This window comes from Salvelinus fontinalis, chromosome 29 (genome assembly GCF_029448725.1).
Source record: "Salvelinus fontinalis isolate EN_2023a chromosome 29, ASM2944872v1, whole genome shotgun sequence".
Taxonomy (NCBI): Eukaryota; Metazoa; Chordata; class Actinopteri; order Salmoniformes; family Salmonidae; genus Salvelinus; species Salvelinus fontinalis.
The window spans coordinates 34,367,811-34,391,335 of record NC_074693.1 but is presented as its reverse complement, the minus strand read 5'-3'; the positions used below and the strand labels follow the sequence as shown (position 1 = coordinate 34,391,335).

The 23,525-nt window shown below is 44.4% G+C and overlaps 1 protein-coding gene and 1 pseudogene across 2 annotated transcripts; one reads left to right on the top strand and one right to left on the bottom strand.

The window, feature by feature from the left end:
* Positions 1–7,717: 7,717 nt before the first annotated feature.
* Positions 7,718–13,765, top strand: LOC129827889 (zinc finger and SCAN domain-containing protein 22-like). Of its 2 annotated transcripts, none has more exons than XM_055889154.1 (5): positions 7,718–8,030; positions 8,612–8,967; positions 10,108–10,310; positions 11,901–12,018; positions 12,220–13,765. In XM_055889154.1, the coding sequence occupies exons 2-5, from the start codon at positions 8,673–8,675 to the stop codon at positions 13,317–13,319; spliced, it is 1,716 nt and encodes a 571-aa protein (XP_055745129.1). In that variant the 5' UTR covers positions 7,718–8,030; positions 8,612–8,672; the 3' UTR covers positions 13,320–13,765. The 2 variants fall into 2 exon arrangements, with proteins under 2 accessions (XP_055745129.1, XP_055745128.1); XM_055889153.1 differs by having other exon boundaries at positions 12,217–13,765.
* A 102-nt stretch (positions 13,766–13,867) lies between these two features.
* On the bottom strand, positions 13,868–15,266 carry LOC129827890 (nuclease EXOG, mitochondrial-like; annotated as a pseudogene).
* Between the last annotated feature and the right edge of the window lie 8,259 nt (positions 15,267–23,525).

The following is a 23,525-nucleotide window of genomic DNA, read 5'->3' as shown; positions in this document are numbered from 1 at the left end:
CAGCCAGGTAGAAAAATGGCAGAAAAAAGTAAGAAGACGGACATCAGAGTATTTGTCAGTACACCAAAACGCATAGTAAGAACTCTAGTATCCTAATATCTCAAAGACTAGTTGATAAAATGTTCATAAGAAAGAAGTAAAATGCTAATGTAAATGTTTCACAATGATGTCATTAGGCAGAGCAGGCAACAGATGGCACACAGACAGCAGAGCTGGGGACAGATATGCAGGGACAGATTGGCAGACAGGGAGTCTCAGGTAAGTTTGTTGAGTCTTTGTTTGGCAACATTATGAAAGGTTCTCAATTTTTTTGACTTGTAAAATAGGGACATAATTGGAAAATGCCATGGATACCCCCACTCTCAACTTAAACTGGTGACTAAACTAAGATTTGTTTACGGCAATGGTATTGCTGTTGTGATTAATTGTGTAGTTTTGGGTACCGGTAGTTAGGAGTACGGCAAACACCTTATTTATTTTCTAGGAGACAGACTGAGTCAGTTAGGGTGGTGAAAGGGAAAGAGCCAGGGAGAGAGACTTCAGAGGACAGTGTCACAGCCACGGCAGGACCAAGTGTCACCCTTGTTGCCAGCAGCACCAGTATAGGGGACAGTGGCACAGCATTGTCCAGTTACCACAGTGATGGCACAAAACCATATCAGCCACACCCACAATTTATAGAACCGCAAACTCTTGCCAACAGAGTGTTGACGTTTCAAGAGAGATGGTTTCGCGATTTCCCCTGGCTACATTATAATCCATCAATAAAAGGAGTGTTGTGTTTTCACTGTAGCCAAGGGTTTTCAAGCCAGCCATCTTTTGGCCAAAGAGCTGATGCTGCCTTCGTTAGTGCAGGATTTAGGAACTGGAGAAAAGGCATTGAAAAATTCACAGCACATCAAAATTGCCAAACCCACCGCCACTTTGTAATTGTAACAGCACACCAGCTAAATCCAATCAGTGTCCAGTTATGTCCAGCGCGTGGGGTAAACAGCAGGATGACGCAAGGCATTGCTTGATGAAAATTGTTAGTTCGGTGCGGCATGTAGTAAGACAGGGACAAGCCTTTAGAGGCCACACGGATGACAGTGGGAATTTATACCAGATTTTGAAACTTAGGGCAGAAGAGGATCAAATCATTAGGTTTCTTCCACTTGGGGTCTTGATTTTGCACAACAAATGTTATGGCAATCCATCCATTACCTTGAGATATATCTTGTTCTCAGTCTGTTCTCAATCTTATTCTCCGCCTGTGAGTAGTGTGTGTAGTGTGTGTAGTGATCCAATATCCATAACAATGCCATTTAACAGTTATCACTGGCACTTGCTCAGCCTTACTCACCAAGAGCCCAGCATTCCTGCTAGCAAAGTCACTGATCAAGTCTTTGAAGTCCAGCTTTCTAGCTAACTGACTTTCAATGGACAGCATGGAAAGACTGCAAAGCCTGCCCTGGGACATAGTGGACCTCAAATAGTTTTTTTTAATCAGTTTTAGCTTACTGAAAGCTCTCTCGCCACCAGCAAAAGTCACAGGCAGTGTGCAAAATATACGTAAAGCAATGCACACTTCTCCAAAAATACTTTGCAGCTGCATCTTACAAATTGCCTTCAGGAGACCAAGAGGGGACAAGTTAGGGGGGAAAGTGGCAGCATATACAGTGTTCAGGTGTCTTATTTCATTTTGAAACTCAGGTGTAATATCTCTGGAATAGTTCATGATCAGTGGTTGGCACAAATCAATCAATCAATCAATTTTATTTTATATAGCCCTTCGTACATCAGCTAATATCTCGAAGTGCTGTACAGAAACCCAGCCTAAAACCCCAAACAGCTAGTAATGCAGGTGTAGAAGCACGGTGGCTAGGAAAAACTCCCTAGAAAGGCCAAAACCTAGGAAGAAACCTAGAGAGGAACCAGGCTATGAGGGGTGGCCAGTCCTCTTCTGGCTGTGCCGGGTGGAGATTATAACAGAACTATGCCAAGATGTTCAAAAATGTTCATAAGTGACAAGCATGGTCAAATAATAATCATGAATAATTTTCAGTTGCCTTTTCATAGCTGATCATTAAGAGTTGAAAAACAACAGGTCTGGGACAGGTGGCGGTTCCATAACCGCAGGCAGAACAGCTGAAACTGGAATAGCAGCAAGGCCAGGCGGACTGGGGACAGCAAGGAGTCACCACGGGCGGCAGTCCCGACGCATGGTCCTAGGGCCCAGGTCCTCCGAGAGAAAGAAAGAGAGAAGGAGAAAATTAGAGAGAGCCAAGATTTTCAAAATGTTCATAAATGACAAGCATGGTCAAATATTAATCAGGAATAAATCTCAGTTGGCTTTTCATAGCCGATCATTAAGAGTTGAAAACAGCAGGTCTGGGACAGGTAGGGGTTCCATAACCGCAGGCAGAACAGTTGAAACTGGAATAGCAGCAAGGCCAGGCGGACTGGGGACAGCAAGGAGTCACCACGGCCGGTAGTCCCGACGTATGGTCCTAGGGCTCAGGTCCTCCGAGAGAAAGAGAGAAGGAGAAAATTAGAGAGAGCCAAGATTTTCAAAATGTTCATAAATGACAAGCATGGTCAAATAATAATCAGGCATAAATCTCAGTTGGCTTTTCATAGCCGATCATTAAGAGTTGAAAACAGCAGGTCTGGGACAGGTAGGGGTTTCGTAACCGCAGGCAGAACAGTTGAAACTGGAATAGCAGCAAGGCCAGGCGGACTGGGGACAGCAAGGTGTCAGCATGCCCGGTAGTCCTGACGTATGGTCCTAGGGCTCAGGTTCTCAGAGAGAAAGAGAGAACGAGAGAATTAGAGAGAGCATACTTAAATTCATTCAAGACAAGAGAAGTACTTCAGGTATAACCAACTGACCCTAGCCCCCCGACACATAAACTACTGCAGCATAAATACTGGAGGCTGAGACAGGAGCGGTCAGGAGACACTGTGGCCCCATCCGAAGAAACCCCCGGACAGGGCCAAACAGGAAGGATATAACCCCACCCACTTTGCCAAAGCACAGCCCCCGCACCACTAGAGGGAAATCCTCAACCACCAACTTACAATCCTGAGACAAGGCCGAGTATAGCCCACAAAGGTCTCCACCACAGCACAAACCAAGGGGGGGGCACCAACCCAGACAGGAAGATCACGTCAGTAAATCAACCCACTCAAGTGACGCACCTCTCCTAGGGACGGCATGAAAGAGCACCAGCAAGCCAGTGACTCAGCCCCTGTAACAGGGTTAGAGGCAGAGAATCCCAGTGGAGAGAGGGGAACCGGCCTGGCAGAGACAGCAAGGGCGGTTCGTTGCTCCAGAGCCTTTCCGTTCACACAAAGAAGGGACTTTATCCTCACTAATCTGCCCAACTTTCAGAACAGCAGAAAATTCTTCTACAATTTTTGCAGTGGTGTGGAACCTAGTGTCCAATTCACTTATGATGTTGTCCATAGCAGTAAAAAAACACTGTGTTCCAAAACACTGTTGCTGCACTGTCCTGAGCTGTCTCCTCTTGAGAGGTCTCACCATGGAATCTCTTCCTTTTCCTCTGGTGGCCGTGTTCCTTGCAAAATTGAGGTGCAACATCCATTTGCGTAGCAATCAGTGTTACCTCAGACAGGAGAGACTCCCATCCATCTCTAAGAGCCTGCATCTCTTCCTTAATTTCCACCACTCATGGACTACATCCACCTTCCTGAGACATACTGTCACCCCTTCTTTTCTCTCTCCTGTCTTTCTTTTCATTTTTGGAAGACAGATTTTACTTTAGGAAGCTGAGACATGATCCTCCACCTGCACTCCCCACTTGCAATTCACTGCTAGCAAGTAACATTTGCACCTGGTCTGGGGGCAGGACCTCACCATTTCCTGTAAATAGAGGGGGGGAGCAATACAGAGGCTCTCTGGATGTTTACTTTTTGCCAAAAAACAAGAAAAGAAAAGGAAACCGTTAGTTTTATTAGTACATTGTAAATAAAATATTATATTAATGGTGATCGGTTAATAATTTAACATTGAAAGAAATGTACCTAATGTTCTAATAATGTTTTGGGGCTCCCTGTTGTGAACAGAGTGCCCCATGGTGATTATGGTATGGGCAGGCATAAACTATGGACAACGAACATAACTGCATTTTATCAAAGGCAATTTGAATGCACAGAGATACCGTGACGAGATCCTGAGGCCATTCATCCACCACCATCACCTCATGTTTCAGCATGATAATGCACGGCCCCATGTCGCAAGGATCTGTACACCATTCCTGGAAGCTGAAAAAGTCCCAGTTCTTCCATGGCCTGCATACTCACCAGACATGTCACCCATTGAGCATGTTTGGGATGTTCTGGATCAACGCACGACAGCATGTTCCAGTTACCGCAAATATCCAGCAACTTCACACAGCCATTGAAGAGGAGTGGGACAACATTCCACAGGCCACAATCAACAGCCTGATCAACTCTATGAGAAGGAGATGTGTCACGCTGCATGAGGCACATGGTGGTCACACCAGATACTGGTCTTCTGATCCACGCCCCTATCTTTTTTTCTAAGGTGCCTGTGACCAACAGGTGCATATCTGTATACCAAGTTGTGTGAAATCCATAGATTAGGACCTAATGTATTTATTTCAATTGACTGATTTCCTTATATGAACTGTAACTCAGTCAAATCTTTTAAATTGTTGCATGTTGCATTTATATTTTTGTTCAGTATACTTCTATGAGTTGGTAAACAAACTCAAACAGGCTGACTACACCGCTTGTGCAAAATCAATTTAGAAATCTATATTATTCAATTATTGCACTCACACTGCTCGAGCGTGCCAACGAGCGTCTGCGATGCCAAGGGCTAACATGCTGACCAGACCGGACACGTCGCAAAATAAATGTAGAAATCCATGTTATTCAATTACTGCACACACACTGCTCGCACGCGCCAACGAGCGTCTGCGACGCCAAGGGCTAAAATAGAACTAATTTCTATTTCTGACGCAGATCGCGCTGCAAGTCCTACCTCTCCCATCTCCTCATTGGTTTATAGAAGCAGGTACCCACGTGCCATCTCATTGGTTATACCCATGTAACGGATGTGAAATGGCTAGCTAGTTAGCGGTGGTGCGCGCTAATAGCGTTTCAATCAGTTACGTCACTCGCTTTGAGACCTTGAAGTAGTGGTTCCCCTTGCTCTACAAGGGCTGCGGCTTTTGTGGAGTGATGGGTAACGATGCTTCGTGGGTGACTGTTGTTGATGTGTGCAGAGGGTCCCTGGTACGTGCCCGGGTCGGGGCGAGGGGACGGACGTAAAGTTAAAACTGTTACATTGATGCTGTTGACCCGGATCACTGGTTGCTGCGGAAAAGGAGGAGGTTGAAAGGGGGGTGAGTGTAACGGATGTGAAATGGCTAGCTAGTTAGCGGTGGTGCGCACTAATAGCATTTCAATCGGTTACGTCACTCGCTTTGAGACCTTGAAGTAGTGGTTCCCCTTGCTCTGCAAGGGCCACGGCTTTTGTGAAGCGATGGGTAACGATGCTTCGTGGGTGACTGTTGTTGATGTGTGCAGAGGGTCCCTGGTTCGCGCCCGGTTCGGGGCGAGGGGACTGACTAAAAAGTTATACTGTTACACCCACGTGGGTGATTGAAAGACGAACTGTTTTGCCGGTAGTCGTGGTAATACAATGAAAGTTTAGATGCGATCACCATATAAGTTAAACAATGAAAAAGCCTGGAAGGAGGAGAGATGACTAGAAACGATTCGGTTGGCCATTTTATGTGTGGATTAATTGTCAGAGTAGAGGTCCTTGTGCATTTCAGGTAAAATAACTCAATGTTTATATCCCAGGACAAATTAGCTAGCAACAGCAAGCTAGCTAAATAGGACAAATTAACGTTAGCTAGCAAGTGCAAGCTAACTAGCTAAATTGCCAAACATGTTTAATGCTTTTCGACCTGTTCCCAAATGAATGTCATTGGTTCAGAGTTTGTTTTGATATTTTAAGCTGCGTGTCGTGATCGCGTTTGGTGTGGGGGGCAAAATACATTTGTGCACGGTAGTGCACGTGTGCAACCGGTTTGGGTTCCGTGTAAAGTAGAAGTCATTCCCATTTCTGACACAGATCGCGCTGAAAGTCCTGCCTCTCTCATCTCCTCATTGGTTTATAGAAGCAGGTACCCACGTGTCATCTCCTCATTGGTTATACCCACGTGGGTGATTGAAAGACAAACTTTGTTGCCGGTTGTCGTGGTAATACTATGAAAGTTTAGATGAGATCACCATATAAGTTCAAAGATGAAAAAGCCTGGAAGGAGGAGAGATGACTAGAAACAATTCAGTTGGCCGTTTAATGTGTGGATTAATTGTCGGAGTAGAGGTCCTTGTGCATTTTAGGTAAAATAACAACTCAATGTTTATATCCCAGGACAAATTAGCTAGCAGCCGCAAGCTAGCTAAATAGGACAAATTAGCTAGCAAGTGCAAGCTAGCTAAATTGCCATAAATGTTTCATGCTTTTTGACCTGTCCCCAAATTAATGTAATTGGTTCAGAGTTTGTTGTTATATTTTAACATGCGTTTGGTGTGGGGGGACAAAATAAATGTATGCACGATGGCGCACGTGCACAGACGTTTGGGTTCCGTGAAAGGGTGCATACTGCCAACTGAAGTGTTATTTATTTGAACAGGTATAAAGCCAAGGTTGGTGATTTACTGCCATCTACAGTTATGGAATGTTTGCTCACAAGCATAATTAATTGGCTGATCCCATAGGAAGCCTCACAAAGTTGACTACTTCAAAATGGTGAAAGTCCTCGATGGCGCTGCCCATCCTAAATGGGCTTTTGTGGACTAGAGTCCTATCTCTATGGGCAATGAACACAATGGGTTTTATTATGAATTGAGTTTCACATCTCCTAATTTCTTAGTATTTCTGGGATGGTGTGTGCTGCACGAGTTTTGCAATTTATTGATCAGAACATCCCTCGCCACACTGACCAAAGGGGAGCAAATTTACCGCTATTTAGTTGCTAATGTGACGATAATAAATAACTGCCAATGCTATGATCTGGACAAGACTGCCAAATCGAGGCAAAGGTAAGAATCTCTGGATTAACTATCTAATGTTAGTTAAATGTAATATTGAATAAATTGGCAAAATGTATTTAAATGGACAATTCTGTGAACTGTTTTGTGCACGTTTTAAATTGACACAATACCTGTTAGTAAAGATGTCAGCTAGAGATGAAGTGCAGGAGCTTGCAGGGATTTGTCGCTTTGCATGATGTCTGCGATGTCTGAGAGTAAATAGAGACGAATATATTGATAACCATGTAAATCTCTCGGACAAGGTGAGTTATCAAAATGTCACCACGGTAAGCCTACACAAAACAGAACCCTTATTTTAAGTGTTTCTAAAATTCCCTATGGGAAAATGAATGGTGGAAAAACGATTGGAACCATTATTTCTTTATTTTTTTGACCTTTTATTTAACTAGGCAAGTCAGTTAAGAACAAATTCTCATTTACAATGACGGCCTACCCCAGCTAAACCCTCCTCTAACCCAGACGGTGCCCTATGGGACTCCCGATCACAGCTGGTTGTGATACAGCCCGGGATCAAACCCGGGTCCGTAGTGACACCTCTAGCTCTAGGTCCATTTCCCTGTTTGACCGTTAGGTTTTATGGGTATTATGACACCTCCACTGTGAGGCTCTATGGAGGACTGCTCCTCCAACCGAGGGAGTGCCAATATAGCCGACTAGTGGCCAATACATAGCGTCAGCAATCCATGTTTTATATACGTCAATCGTCTAAACCCATGCATCGCCTCAAAATGACATTTTTTAGGATGTGGTTGTATACGGTAATGTCTACTACGCATGCGCAATGTCCTCAACGGCGCTTGGCAGGGAGGATATAAAGTTGGATCTATTTTTCCTTTGTCATATTGATGCTTGGCTTATCTACAGTGTTCATGCGTATCGGTTGTCGTTTATAACAAACGGTGGTTCGTTATCCTGATTTCAGCGACTGCACGGTACGTAACGCTAGCTAGAATTACTAGCCTAGCTGCCACTTGAGCCAAATATGTGCTTGAGCTGTAGGTTAACGTTAGCGAGCTAGCTAGCGTTGTATTCAAGAAGGAAGCTTTATAAGGTCGGATAGCGACGATCGTTCGTTAGCTGGCTTTGTACTGTAACGTTAGTGTTGCTACATAGTATGGTCTAGCCTTAGTGGTGTTGTAATAGTAGTCGAGTTAGCTAGATGTATAAAGCTTTTGGTAGCAATCAAGCTAACGTTAGCTAGCTAAACCTCAAGTGTGGTAGCTAGGTCGCGCGGTAAAGATGGGTTCACATTCACGGTGTGCTACTTATTTTTCCTCACGCCATACGACGTTAGGCTGTCTTGCTCAACTGCTGTATTTGTTGGTAGTGAGTAGCTAGGCTACTATCTAATTACTAGCAAGAACAATTATAATAATTAAGAAGTCAAAAACTTAGCCACTAGTTTAATTACAGGTAACGTTATGTATGATCCTTCTGACTAACGTACGGTTGTCACTCACTGATAATGTGACTTGGTAACGTTCAACTCTAGCTATTACTTTTCGTGTTACAGTTGAATATCTGCTTGGTCCAGTTTCCCATATCCATCGTGTGATCGCCAAGGCAGCGAACCCATGGCGGACTCGGTGGAGACGTTCCAGACCCACCTAACCTCAGTCATGGACAGTTTGATCCGCGCATCGGTGTGCGAGATCACCAAATTGTTCCAGGACACGGTGAATGACTATCTGGTGGAAATATCGTTGAACAGGAAGGAAATGGACGGTCTAAAACTCCGACTCCGACTGACGGAGAACAAACTGAGAAATGAACGCAAGTACGGGATGGGGTGGGCAGAGAATCGCCGCAATGCTGGTTTGATAGTGTCTGAGGACGGTGGGCGGAAAAAGCGGAAAATTGAAGTGCCTCGTAAGTGTTCATATTTAGTAAGTACAGCCACAAAAGCATCACGGACCATAAAGTATTTTGTGTATTTGTCTTTCCCTATGTATAAAACTGACATTAAACATCATTCATCATATTATGATTGAAATGTTTTGTGATTGCATATCACATCAGTACAAGTTGATTTCTTATGTACCATTAAGTCGAAAGCCTGTAATGCTTGTGTGAAGAGGTGCTTGTTATGTTGGAAGCCATCTGGCAGAGGCTGAGCTGTCTCATCTCTCCTTCTCTCTCTACTCCTCCACTCTCCCTCCCTCACCTCCTCCACTCTCCCTCCCCCACCTCCTCTTCATTTTCTATCTTTCACCTCCCCCACTCCTATCTCTGCTCTCTGCTCTCCTTCATCACGACCTCTCTCCTTCTCCCTACCCCCACCTCTCCCCTCCCTCTCTGCTCTTCATCCTGCCCTCCTTCTCCCTACCTCCCCTCTCCCTCTCTGCTCTTCATCCTGCCCTCTCTCCTTCTCCCTACCCCCATCTCCCCCTCCCTCTCTGCTCTTCATCCTGCCCTCTCTCCTTCTCCCTACTCTGCCTCCTCTCCGTCATGCTCTCTCCCTTCCCCCAACTCCTCCACTGTCACTGCTCCCCTCTCACCCCCCCTCCATGCGCTCTCCTGCACCATGCCATTCCTCCTCCTCCCGCTCTCCTTCAACATGCTTTCTCCCTTCCCCCAACTTCTCCACCTCTGTCACCGCTCCCCTCCATCCTTCATGCCCCCCTCCGCCTCTCTCCTGCTCCCTGCTATCCCTCCTCCTCTCCCTGCTTCCCTTCCTCTCCTTCATAATGCGCTCTCCCTTCCCCCTCTATTTATATCACCGCTCCGCTCTGTCCCTCCCACTCTTTCCTTAATGCTCCCTTTCCTCCTCACCCCATCCGCTCCCTTTCCTCCTCACCCCATCCGCTCCCTTTCCTCCTCACCCCATCCGCTCCCTTTCCTCCTCACCCCATCCGCTCCCTTTCCTCCTCACCCCATCCGCTCCCTTTCCTCCTCACCCCATCCGCTCCCTTTCCTCCTCACCCCATCCGCTCCCTTTCCTCCTCACCCCATCCGCTCCCTTTCCTCCTCACCCCATCTGCTCCCTCCTCCTCACCCCATCCCCCGCAGGAGGAAAGCAGACGCTGGGCCTTGCCTTGGGAGGCGCGGGGGAGGAAGGAGGAGCCGCCGCCAGGGTAGTAACGGGGGGAGGGTGGAAGGAGGCGCGTGAGCTGTACCTCATTCAGTTCCCCGGGGAGGAAGGAGAACTAGAGGAGGAGGAGGGGGGCTGTGTTTCAGGAGAGGGGGAGGAGACGGACAACATCAAAGAGGAGGTGAGGGAGATGCGGTGTTCCGAGGAGTCTGAATATGTCCTACGTAACGTCACTGCATCAAAGACCATTACACTGAACACAAATCTAAATGCAACATGTAACAATTTCAAAGATTTTACTGTCTTAAAGTTCATATAAGTAAAACCGGTCAATTGAAATGCATTCATTAGGTCCTAATCTATGGATTTCACATGACTGGGAATGCAGATATGCATCTGTTGGTCACGGATACATAAAAAAATAAATAAAATGGGCATGGATCAGAAAACCAGTCACTATCCATTTGCCTCATGCAGCGCGACAACTCCTCATAGAGTTGATCAGGCTGTTGATTGTGGCCTGCGGAATGTTGTCCCACTCCTCTTCAATGGCTGGGCGAAGTTGCTGGATATTGGCGGGAACTGGAACACGCTGTCATACACGCTGATCCAGAGCATCCCAAACATGCTCGATGGTGTGACATGTCTGATAAGTATGCAGGCCATGGAAGAACTGGGAAATGTTCATGCTGAAATATGAGGTTATGGGCCTCAGGATCTCGTCACTCTATCTCTGTGCAATCCCAATTGCCATCAATAAAATGCGGTCGTGTTCGTTGTCTGTAGCTTATACCTGCCCATACTATAACCCCACCACCATGGGGCACTGTTCACAACATTGACATCTGCAAACCACTCTCCCACGTGACCCCATACACGTGGTCTGCGGTTATGAGGCCGGTTGGACGTACTAACAAATTCTCTAAAACTACGTGGGAGTTGGCTTATGGGAGACAAATTAACGTTAGATTCTCTGGCAACAGCTCTGGTGGACATTCCTGCAGTCAGCATGCTCCCTCAACTTGAGACATCTGTGGCATTGTTGTGACAACTACATATTTTATTGCCGTTTTATTGTCCTCAGCACAAGGTACACCTGTGTAATGATCATGCTGTTTAATCAGCTTCTTGATATGCCACACCTGTCAGGTGGATGGATTATCTTGCCAAAAGAGAAATGCTCACTAACAGGGAGAGGAATGTTTATTTTCTGTGCATATGAAACATTTCTGGGATCTTTTATTGCAGCTCATGAAACATGGGACCAACACTTTACATGTTGCATTTTTATATTTTTGTTCAGTAAAGTTTGTTCTTTTTACAATGTTCTCAGTCTCACCACACGCAGATAGATGCACAATGTTCTTAATCTGCTGAGTTTGTGTGACTGACAAACTGCAGCAGTGCTGGTGGATGTTGGAAAGACACTGATTTGATATTCAGGTGCAGAAGTGCTTGTTCAGAAAGTGCACTCAAATGCAGAACGTTGGAGACCCTAAACATGAATATCGTTTTAGGACGGAACAGTTGCCTATTCTACCAGGTGACTTAAAGAATACAATTACTTTTCTTCATGTCATCTTAAACTGTCTAAACATTGTACGTTTACAGAAAATGCACAGTGTAAAACTTGAACCGTGTTCTTTGTGGCACTTGTGACTTGGGGATACTTGTAAATACTTATGAAAGTGTGCTAGTGAACTCTGCATTGCATTAATGTTACTGTATTGTAGTCTATTGTGGGTAATGTAGTTATTTTTGCTCTGTCTAGTCCAGTGACATGGTGGAGGGAGGCTACCAGCCTGCGTCTCTGCGGCTGATCAAGGAAGCCCTGAAGATGGACCCGCCCAACCAGAACCGCCATACTGGATCCAGAAACCACAGCGAAGGTACTGACACCAGCTCAAAGCTCGGAACCAAAAACATGATTACAACAACTCTTGGATAGAGCAATAACCCCAATGGGAATGCTGAAGTTTTCTTGTAGGTTTCACGGGACACTTGTTATTGTCTGCAGTACATTGTTTGCATGTGCCTTCATAGTACTGCTCCTCTAACAGACCCTCTCTCTCCATCTCTCTGCCCAGTAGGAGACATGGAGTTCAGCCCTATGGCCCAGGAGGCCCTGAAGCGGCCCTCAGCCGTAAGGCATGAAGAGGGGGATGAGGAGGAGTGGGACGTGGGGTCCCCTCCAACAGAGGTGTCGGAGGGGGTGCTGAGCGTGGAGGACCTGAGTGGTCTGGAGACGGCCCTGAGGGCAGAGAGGGGGCGCCAGCAAGCAGCCCTGAGGATCCCTCCCACAGCAGGCTCCAACCGTGGCTCCATGAGCCCTGACCCGGACGTAATGGCAGGCAGCGAGTTCAGCCTGGGCCAGAAGTACATTGGTCTGGATGGGTTGGAACAGGAGGGGGCGCTGGAGAGTCCCACGCCCTCAGAGAGGGACTCTAGTGATGCCCTGCAGGGTCCTGGTGCCCGTCTGAAGGAAGGTGAGAGGGCACTGCCAGGGGGGGCTGGAGGAGTGCTGCAGCCACGCTGGCCCAAGAGGCTGAGGGACAGTGAGGGGATGGAGGAGCAGGGAGGCTCAGATGAGGCCTTGCATCACCCATCTGCTCCGGGTAGCGTGGATGACAGTGGCGAGGAGGAGACCGGAGACCTGATGCATTTCTGCACGCAGTGCGGTGGGGGCTTTGCCAACGAGGCTGAGCTGGAGGAGCACCCCTGCCCCCTGGGGGACACTCACCTGCAGGGAGGGACGGAGGCCACCCTGTTCCCCTGCGCCTCATGCGGCCACGCCTTCAGCCATGCCTGGGCCCTGAAGAACCACGAGTGTGTGTGCGCGGCTGAGCGGCCCCACCGCTGCGAGCTCTGTGGGAAGGGCTTCACACACTCGCGCTCGCTGGAGAGGCACCAGGTGGTTCACACTGGAGAGAGGCCACACCGCTGCCAACAGTGTGGGCGGAGCTTTAGTCGCCTAAGCAACCTGGAGAGGCATCAGCGGATCCACACGGGCGAGCGTCCGTACGGGTGCGAGGTGTGCGGCAGGCGTTTCAGCAGGGTAGAGTACCTGAAAAGACACCAGCTGATCCACAGTGGAGACAGAGACAAGGCCGGCAGCGCCCACCAGTGCTCTCAGTGTGGGAAAGGCTTCAGCGAACCCGAGCAGCTCAAAAACCACGAGTGCTTTTTATAGTTTGATAACTGAGATTTACCATGATTTGTTTGGGGGAGGGGAAAGTTTAAAGAAATTCCTGCTCAAGGTAGACGTTGCTCCCTAACAGATCTAAGATCATTTTACCCTGGCCTCAATCCTGAAGTTGACCATTAGAAATGCAATCTAAAGCTCTGACCTTGTATCAGTGGTTAGGGACAACTTCTACGTACTCCAAAAAAAGGCGATGCCGGTCATCCAGGTTGGGCTGAGTGTTCGAATTGTACATGGAGAAACTTGTGTGTTTTCTATGTTTCTCAAATGTACATTGTATCTTTTATATTATGAAATTGAGTATTTTCACTTTGAATACATCAATCATGGCCTTGTATCTTGACTTTATCAATGATGACGATAACAATTTTGGTAATTTGTACTATTAGTTTTGTTTTCTGTATTATCCATCAGGATTAAACACTTGACTTTTATTCAGTGACCAATGGTCTCCTTTCATAAACTGTCAATCCTCTCATACTGTCAATTGCCACGGTTAGTGTTCAGCTAGAAATTGTTTAGTTTTGCCCCCCCCCAGCCTAGCTGGAATTTAGTATACTACTTTGGTGCTACTGTAGCAAACAGGCTACTTCTTGTTGGTGTCATTAGGATTTTAGACGCTAAGTCGCGATGACTCGCCAAACCCAACCAGGGAAAATAAGTCTGTGTATCAACAACTTAGTGACAGCAACACCTACTGATAACGTTCTGGAATCGTATCCATTCACTAGTATGGCACTGGCAGAAACTAGAGCTATCAGCTTCGTCACAGCTTGCTTTAATCATTGACGTCTTGTTCAAGACCACAATGGGTGAGATTCTTAAACTACAAGTCCAAGCATGCAGGAGCTTCAAATCGAGATCTGGGGCATATTCATTAAGCTGATTCTGTTACAAGCAGGTATAGGTAGGTATCACAGGAGGCTGCTGAGGGGAGAACAGCTCATAATAATGGCCGGAACAGTGCATATGGAATGGCATATGCACATTAGTTTCAGGCTGTATATAACAATATGTACAGCCTGATTAATCAGACTTACTTAATGCTTTCCATCTCCTTACAGAAGCAGTACAAACTTCTGTAGTCATATAGTCACACACATACACAACAATTGGCGGTGGACTACAAAGTAAAGGAGTGTGTTCACATCAGCTCCTCTAGGTCCTTGTACCAGAGCAAAGATCAACTCGAGGTAACCTCGTCTGTGATTTTAATTTATCTGCATGTGAACAAAGGTTTAATTTGTATTTGGAGAAGATTCCGTTCACAGCTGAGAAGCTCTGTTTTTTTCATTCATGCGGTAATCATACTTAAACAATTTTTAAATCTGCTTTAATCTTTGCTTGTGTAATTATTCAACATGTCCTCCATTTTCACGAAACATGGTCCAATCTCCGCTGTGGGTCATTCTGAATATGATGGAAAGTAGGGTCTCAGGCGGGGAGACTAGAGTTTTCGGAGGGGCAGCAGTAGGCAGACCACATGTACTCTGGCACCGCCACCCGGTTGGCAATCCAGCACTCGGAGAGGTATGGCAGTGTCACCACATGCAGTGTCACCACATACGCCGGCCCCATGCAGTAATCACCCATCCGGGCCCTCATCTCAACCTTCAGCTGAGCCCAGGGGCCTAGAGTTTGAGGCTGCCCGCTGAGGGACCACGTTGCTGAGGGTGAAGGTGGCACGGTGGTCCTCTGGGCCTTAGTGTTGCAGGCTGGGGTTGAGGTGACCCTTAGTAAAGGAGGAGCTGGTGTAGTCCTGGAGCACCACCTGGCTCTCCCACCACGTTCTGGTCCACAGGGCCATGGCACGGGAAACGATGCATCTCTGGACTGTTACTGGAGAACGCCAACTTAGAACACACAGAGGGAACACTAAGATTAAAACCAGCACAGAGAGAAAGAACCTACATTTCTACTTTTTTTAAACAGTGTAATAACATTCTACCACTGGTGATTACTCTGAGCTGTTGGGTATAAGAACATAATTTAGAAAAACACAGGACTGAGCTTCAATTATGATCCAGTCTTTTTATTCCTGGAAATCACTAGGAAGGGGTTTGAGTTTAAAGTGGAACTGACAGTGTTGTCAGACAGGAAATCCTAATATCAGTAAAAAATATCAAATTCACAGTTTATGCTTAAAAAAACATCTTTACAAGAGGTTTTAAAAATGGGTTCTGTTTGATTCAAAATTCCATTATGTAAAGTGAGGCATTGTTAGCAGAATAGATGGTTGCATGACTAATATAATTCACCAATACATTTCTTGGTACTTCCAAAAATGTAGCTGTCAGGTTGTAAATCACACAGTGGCAATCTGTTATTCAGGGCAGTTGGGGCACCTGTTTTGAGCACCACATTTTTGCCTGTTTCACATGTTATTTTGGCATTAATACATGTCACATATCAGTTTGCAAACAATGTAAATATAATAATATAGCATTGAGTTATTAAAGCCGCATACAAACATGGTCTCTTTTGTTTTCTTGAGTAAGGCATCTCCAAAATGCCAGTCCAAATTGACAGTTCATCGAAGCTCGCTCATTAATGTCTTGATCGAAATTACGGATCGCCTCTTATACGCTTGTCGTCCCCTCATGCCATAGTTTGTACATCTCAATTGTCAGTAGAAACCACATTTGTTTAAGCAAGTCAGCCATATCAGCTTTGTTTTTTTAAATGGCAGTAAATGAGGCTGAATGAACTGTTTCGCTGCCAAACAAGGCTCCGCTGCCAGTTGTAGCAGTGGTAAGGTGTTGGGACTGCTGTTGGGACAGCTTTATGTAGGCTCTAACAGTTTGTGGGCACCGTTTGTCACCATTATAGTGCAATTAATGTATTGCTTCGTGTTGTGTTGTGTAGTGGCTTTGTTGGCATGCGTTCCACATTTTTTTTGCCCCACCAAGATTTACATGCTAAAGTCGCCACTGAAATCACAGCTGGCCTTAGGGGTGCACCGTTTCAGTTTCAATGACTCAATATTTTTAACAAAAATGGCCGACTTTAACTAAGGCTGGGAATGTCAATACAATCAAACTAGCAATAGCAATGATCACAAGTCAGTTGTGACATGGCTAATAGGTTAGCACACATGTGTCAAATACAAGGCACGCGGGCCAAAAAGGACACATAAGCGAGTATAGATTTGTCAACCTGTTTAGTCATCTACTGCGCTCGCATCAGTGAATTCAACTTCAATTGCGTTGCTTTCGTGTTTCCGGTTTACAGCGCGCAGCAGAGGGAAAGTGTACAGACACATGCCACAGTCCTAACTAGCCTACTAAAATATTGCAGTCTGGCTTCGGTTTTTAAAGTTTGACAATAAATAACCAAAAAACAAAACCTGCAACAAAGCACCATGCAAAGGAGAAACACGTAGGCCTATTACAGCAAAATTTGAGCAGTAGCATAGGTTGGCTACTCAACTACGATACATTTTGAGTGCACCATACTGCAATGCTGCATTCAGCCATGCAGTGCAAAACAAATGAAAATCATGTTTTAAGTTTCAATCTTTAAATGTTTGCCTAAAATGACATACCCAAATCGAACTGCCTGTAGCTCATGATCTGAAGCAAGGATATGCATATTCTTGATACCATTTGAAAGGAGACACTGAAGTTTGTGGAAATGTTAAATTAATGTGGGAGAATATAACACATTAGATCTGGTAAAACATAATACAAAGAAAAAAACATGTTTTTTTGCATTTTTTTTGTACCATCTTTGAAATGCAAGAGAAAGGCCATAATGTATTATTCCAGCCCAGGCGCAATTTAGATTTTGGCCACTAGATGGCATCAGTGTATGTGCTAAGTTTTAGACTTAGCCAATGAACCATTGCATTTCTGTTAAAAATGTTGTATCAAGACTGCCCAAATGTGCCTAATTGGTTTATTAATACATTTTCAAGTTCATAACTGTGCACTCTCCTCAAACAATAACATGGTATTCTTTCACTGTAATAGCTACTGTAAATTGGACAGTGCAGTTAGATTAACGAGAATTTAAACTTTCTGCCAATATCAGATATGTCTATGTCCTGGGAAATGTTCTTGTTACTTACAACCTCATGCTAATCACATTAGCCTACGTTAGCTCAACCGTGCCGCGGGGGACACACCGATCGTGTAGAGGTTTTAATTCCCAAACATTCTATTCTGGGAGTGTATATGAACAGGTTTTAAGAAAATGTCATGTTGCTAAAACGCTGTCATTTCCACTTTAAAAACAGAAACAGAAGCAGAATATTTCCCAGATTACATAATAATGACATTACTTTGTTTAAATTGCTTTGGGTGAGAGAAGTCACAAGTGCTTAAAACCTCTACTTCCTCAGAAACCCGGGTCCGGGAGCACCCCCACCAGTAAAAAAGCTGACTAGCATAGGCTAGCATAGCTTCACAAGTAAATAGTAGCATCTAAATATCATTAAATCACAAGTCCAAGACACCAGATGAAAGATACACATCTTGTGAATCAAGCCATCATTTCTGATTTTTAAAATGTTTTACAGGGAAGACACAATATGTAAATCTATTAGCTAACCACGTTAGCAAAAGACACCACTTCTTTACTCCACCATTTTTTTTACTCCATCAGTAGCTATCACAAATTCGACCAAATAAAGATATAAATAGCCACTAACCAAGAAACAACCTCATCAGATGACAGTCTGATAACATATTTATTGTATAGCATATGTTATGTTAGAAAAATGTGCATATTTCAGGTATAAATCAGAGTTTACCATTGCAGCCACCATCACAACTCTCACCAAAGCGACTAGAATAACTACAGAGACCATCGTGTATTAGCTAATTACTCATCATAAAACATTTCTTAAAAATACACAGCGTACAGCAGATGAAAGACACAGATCGTGTGAATCCAGCCAATATTTCAGATTTTCTAAGTGTTTTACAGCGAAAACACAATTTAGCGTTATATTAGCTTACCACAATAGCAAACATCACAACAGCATTGATTCAAGGCAAAAATAGCGATAACGTATAAACCACCAAAATATATTAATTGTTTCACTAACCTTCTCAGAATTCTTCAGATGACAGTCCTGTAACATCATATTACACAATGCATATAGAGTTTGTTCGAAAATGTGCATATTTAGCGGCACAAATCGTGCTTATACAATGAGAATAGTGTCCAAATCCTCAAGCAATCTGTCCGGCGCCATCTTGGAAAGGCACCTATTCTTATCGAAAACTATTCATAAACTTGACTAAAAAAATACAGGTTGGACAGCAATTGAAAGACAAATTAGTTCTTAATGCAATCGCTGAATTACATTTTTAAAATTAACGTTACTGCGCAATACAGCGTGCGATAAAGCAAGGCTACACTGCAAGTAATGGCGTCTTATGCATTTGACTTTTTTCAACAGAACAATGAATTATCAGCATAAATAGTTCTTACCTTTTGATGACCTCTCATCAGAATCTTGGGATAGGTGTCCTTTGTCCAAAAGAATCGTTGCTGGGTTGGAGAAAGTCATCTTCCACGTTGCAATTAGCAGTAAACAATAGCATGCGAGAGAGAGATACCCAACTTCCTACAACGCCAGAAAATGAAATACCCGAAAATCGCAATATACTGACATAAACTGATATAACTCGGTTTAAAATAACAAGATTATGATGTCTTTAAAGCCTATATCGAATAAAAACAGAGCCGGATATATCTAGGAGCTAAAACAGGAGCTTCTAAAACGACATGCCAAGAGCCTCTCTGCGTCAGAGCGAAGAATCAAAAGAGGGGACACTTTGATTCCAATCAATTTATAGACTTTCGGATCTGCCAAGAGACTCCATTTCAAGGCCCTCTATTCGCTGACACCCAGGGGAAGGCGTATGCAGTGCATCTCAACCAATAGAAGACAGGCAGAGTTATACACAGGTCTGAGAACAGGTTGGAAAATTCTGCATTCTCAACTCCACATAGGGAAATTGCTCTAAGTCCAGTTCTGTTTCACGCACAGACATAATTCAAACGGTTTTAGAAACTAGAGAGTGTTTTCTATCCAATAGTAATAATAATATGCATATTGTACGAGCAAGAATTGAGTACGAGGCAGTTTAATTTGGGAACGTCAAGAAAACATAGTGCTAACAGCTCCCCCTATTGACAAGAAGTTTTAAATTAAGCACTTTTCTAAGAACTGCTGGCTTCACACAAACACACCATAAATAACGTTATTTTCTTGAATTGAGAAGAATAAAATGGCATTGACCCTGAATGTAATACCCAGTTACACACACAGACATACAGTATACTCACCTGTGGTTCATACATCCACTTGTTTCTGGGCCGTTTGCCTCCGCCAGGGGTAAGTATGTAGGAAGAGCAGAGGGGAGCACGGCTCTGGCGTTGGTACAGGCTGGCAAAATGGTACTGGTTCCTGTAGCGCTGGCAGATGGGCTGGTACCCCTCTCCCCCTAGGGCTTTTGGGGGAGTCTTCATGTAGAAGAACCGGAGGCAGGGGGTGAAGTCACCCACCTCCCCCAGAGCAGACCTCCAAGACTGGCTAGAAGCAAGAGCAGAGCCCCCCTACATGAGACAGGCATCCTGTTGAGCACTGGGCTGTGTGTGTTATAGAGAAAGGCCTGTATCTGTCAGCCAAAACTGGTCACAGACCGTTGTCACTCAGTCAGTCGTTCTTCAGCTCAGTCCACCCCTACCAAAGTCAGTCCAGCTCTCTACATAGAGCCCTTCTCTGTTTTTCACTGTGTGTTGAGGCACCTGTGCAATCGATGGAGAGTGGTCTTTTTACGATGAGACACAGGACTGGTGCACAAGATCAGTCTTTTATACCCAGTGAGCAGAAACTCTCCGGGTGACACTTTCATCTGACACCTCTCATCCCCTTCTGTTTCCTTGAGATAGAACTGAACTTCCCCCTCCTGACCATAGTGTCTTCTGGGAAACATACAGCCCTTCTGGGACACACATGGTCACTACCCTTGACTATTAAGGGCATTTCCATGTAAAAGGACCAATGAGCACCAACATGTGAAGTTCATAGGAGCATATCAATTTGGGTGTCAAATGAAAGCTAAGAGTCTATATTTTTGAGAAATTACAGCACATATTTCAACCATTTTTCATTCAAAAAATGTGAAATAAGCAAAGGCTTTGATATCTGGTCAAACAGATGGAAACGGGGTCATAGACAACATCTACCAGGAAGTCTTAAAAGGTATTAGAAATACATTAAAACACAATAATATTGAAGTAAAGACCACTGCCAACTAATATCAACACTTATATTTACTTTTGTAGAAATTATTTGCCTTCTGTAAGTTTAAGAAACATTGACTTTAGCCTTGAAATTCCATTACCAAAAACCCACATATCTTGGAGATATTTTATAATGTCTCTCCCTCATGAGGGAGGATAATGAAAGTTCACAGAAGTAAAAAGTAATGGTAGACCTATCAATTAGTTATAGTGATTTTACAGATTGTTTAAAATTATTAAGTGATTAAAATTTGTAATTCTGTTACCAAATCGGTAACGTAATTACTGAAAAATCTTTAACGTAATTACTGCAATTGAATTAGCTACAATGGGAAATCTGGCATACTGTTATGTTCAGCTCATAACTGTTTTCTTTCTCTTTCCATCATCTGATAGTCAAAGCAAGACTATGAAAACAGTCTGGACAACACCTCCCTCTTCCTCTTCCTCTCTCTCTTCTCTCTCTCTCCAGTTAATGTCACGTCTCCCGGCTCTTAATGACTCCTACCATGACACCTACCACCTACCCTCTTTCCATTTACTGTAACAAGTTTCCTCGCCCACTGAGCACCTACCGACACCGGACATCCATGAACGTTGAAAAGTAGTTGAAATTTGGTCAATCAACCCTGGTAGGACCAAATCTGAACCCATCATAGACGTCTATGTTTCACAAGGTTGGACAGCACAGTACAGAACAGTACAGTCAAATAGAGTACAGTACAGTACTGTAAACTAGAGTTCAGTAAAGTACACTAGAGTGCAGTATAATTAAGCAATACGGCCCGAGGGGGTGTGGTATACAGTGCATTTGGAAAGTATTCAGACCCCTTGACTTTTCCACATTTAGTTACATTATAGCCTTATTTTAAAATGTATGAAATACTTTTTCCCCTCATCAATCTATACACAATACCCCATAATGACAAAGTAAAAACAGTTTATTTGACATTTTTACAAATGTATAAAAAAATGTAAAAACACATTTAATATCACATTTACATAAGTATTCAGGCACTTTACCCAGCACTTTGTTGAAGCACCTTTGGAAGCGATTACAGCCTTGAGTCTTCTTGGGTATGATGCTACAAGCTTGGCACACCTGTATTTGGGGAGTTTCTCCCATTCTTCTCTGCAGATCCTCTCAAGCTCTGTCAGGTTGGATGGGGAGCGTTGCTGCACAGCTATTTTCAGGTCTCTCCAGAGATGGTCAATCGGGTTCAAGTCCGGGCTCTGGCTGGGCCACTCAAGGACATTGAGACTTGTCCCGAAGCCACTTCTTTGTTGTCTTGGCTGTGTGCTTAGGGTTGTTGTCCTGTTGGAAGGTGAACCTTCACCCCCAGTCTGAGGTCCTGAGAGCTCTGAAGCAGGTTTTCATTAAGGATCTCTCTGTACTTTGCTCCCTTCATCTTTCCCTCGATCCTGACTAGTCTCCCAGTCCCTGCCGCTGAAAAACATCCCCACAGCATGATGCTGCCACCACCATGCTTCACCATAAGGATGGTGCCAGGTTTCCTTCAGACGTGACACTTGGCATTCAGGCCAAAGAGTTCAATCTTGAGAATTGGTTGTCCTTCTGGAAGGTTCTCCCATCTCCACAGAGGAACTCTGGACCTCTGACAGAGTGACCATCGGGTTCGTGGTCACCGCCCTGCTCAGTTTGGCCGTGCGGCCAGCTATTGGAAGAGTCATAGTGGTTCCAAACTTCTTCCATTTAAGAATGATGGAGGCCACTGTGTTCTTGGGGACCTTCAATGCTGCAGAAATGTTTTGGTACCCTTCCCCAGATCTGTGCCTCGACACAATCCTGTCTCAGAGCTCTACGGACAATTCCTTCGACTGTGGACTGTGGGACCTTACATAGTCAGATGTGTGCCTTTCCAAATCATGTCCAATCAATTGAATTTACCACAGGTGGACTCCAATCAAATTGTAGAAACATCTCAAGAATGATCAATGGAAACAGGATGCACCTGAGCTCAATTTCTAGTCTCATAGCAAAGGGTGTGAATACTTATGTAAATAAGGTATTTCTGTTTGTAATTTTTTATACATTTGCAAACATTTCTAAAAACCTGTTTTCGCTTTGTCATTATGGGGCATTGTGTGTAGATTGATGAGTACATTTTATTTAATCCATTTTAGAATAAGCCTGTAACGTAATGAAAAGGGGAAGGGGTCTGAATACTTTTGAATGCACTGTATGGCCAATATTCCATGGCTAAGGGCTGTTCTTAGGCACGATGCAACGTAAAGTTCCTGGATACAGCCCTTATTGCCCATATACCACAAACCCCCGAGGTGGCTTGTTGCTATTATAAACTGGTTACCAACGTAACTAGAACAGTAAAAATAAATGTTTTGGCATTCCCATGGTGTACCACGACTGTCAGCCAATCAACATTCAGGGCTCAAACCACCCAGTTTATAATGTACTGGATTGTACTATACTGTACTGAACATATTTACTGTACTGTACTGAACTTTACTCTACTGTGATGTCCAAACTCGTGAAACATATGATTGGTTCAGATTGGGTCTGGTCCGGACCAACCAAAGTGGTCTTGTTTGTGGATGGAGCTCATTCAAATAATAGCCAGTGTGTAGAATAATACCCAAATATGCCAAATAAGGATATTGCATATTTCTACCTTTTTGTAGTTATTCCGGATACATCACCATGAACAGAATGATATTCTTATCCATAATTATGCATTTCTGTGTAGTACAGATGTCACGTCCTGACCATAGAGATCCTTTTACTCTCTATGTTGGTTAAGTCGGGGTGTGACTAGGGTGGGTTATCTAGGTTATTATTGGTCTATGTTGGCCTGGTATGGTTCCCAATCAGAGGCAGCTGTTTATCGTTGTCTCTGATTGGGGATCATATTTAGGCAGCCTTTTTTCCACTGGGTTTTTGTGGGATCTTGTTTG

Coding starts and splice junctions, on each gene's coding strand:
- LOC129827889 (XM_055889153.1), top strand. CDS start 8,673: ATGGCGGACTCGGTGGAGACGTTCCAGACCCACCTAACCTCAGTCATG. Junction 10,311..11,900: donor CGGACAACATCAAAGAGGAG/GTGAGGGAGATG, acceptor TGCTCTGTCTAG/TCCAGTGACATGGTGGAGGG. Junction 12,019..12,216: donor ATCCAGAAACCACAGCGAAG/GTACTGACACCA, acceptor CTCTCTGCCCAG/TAGGAGACATGGAGTTCAGC.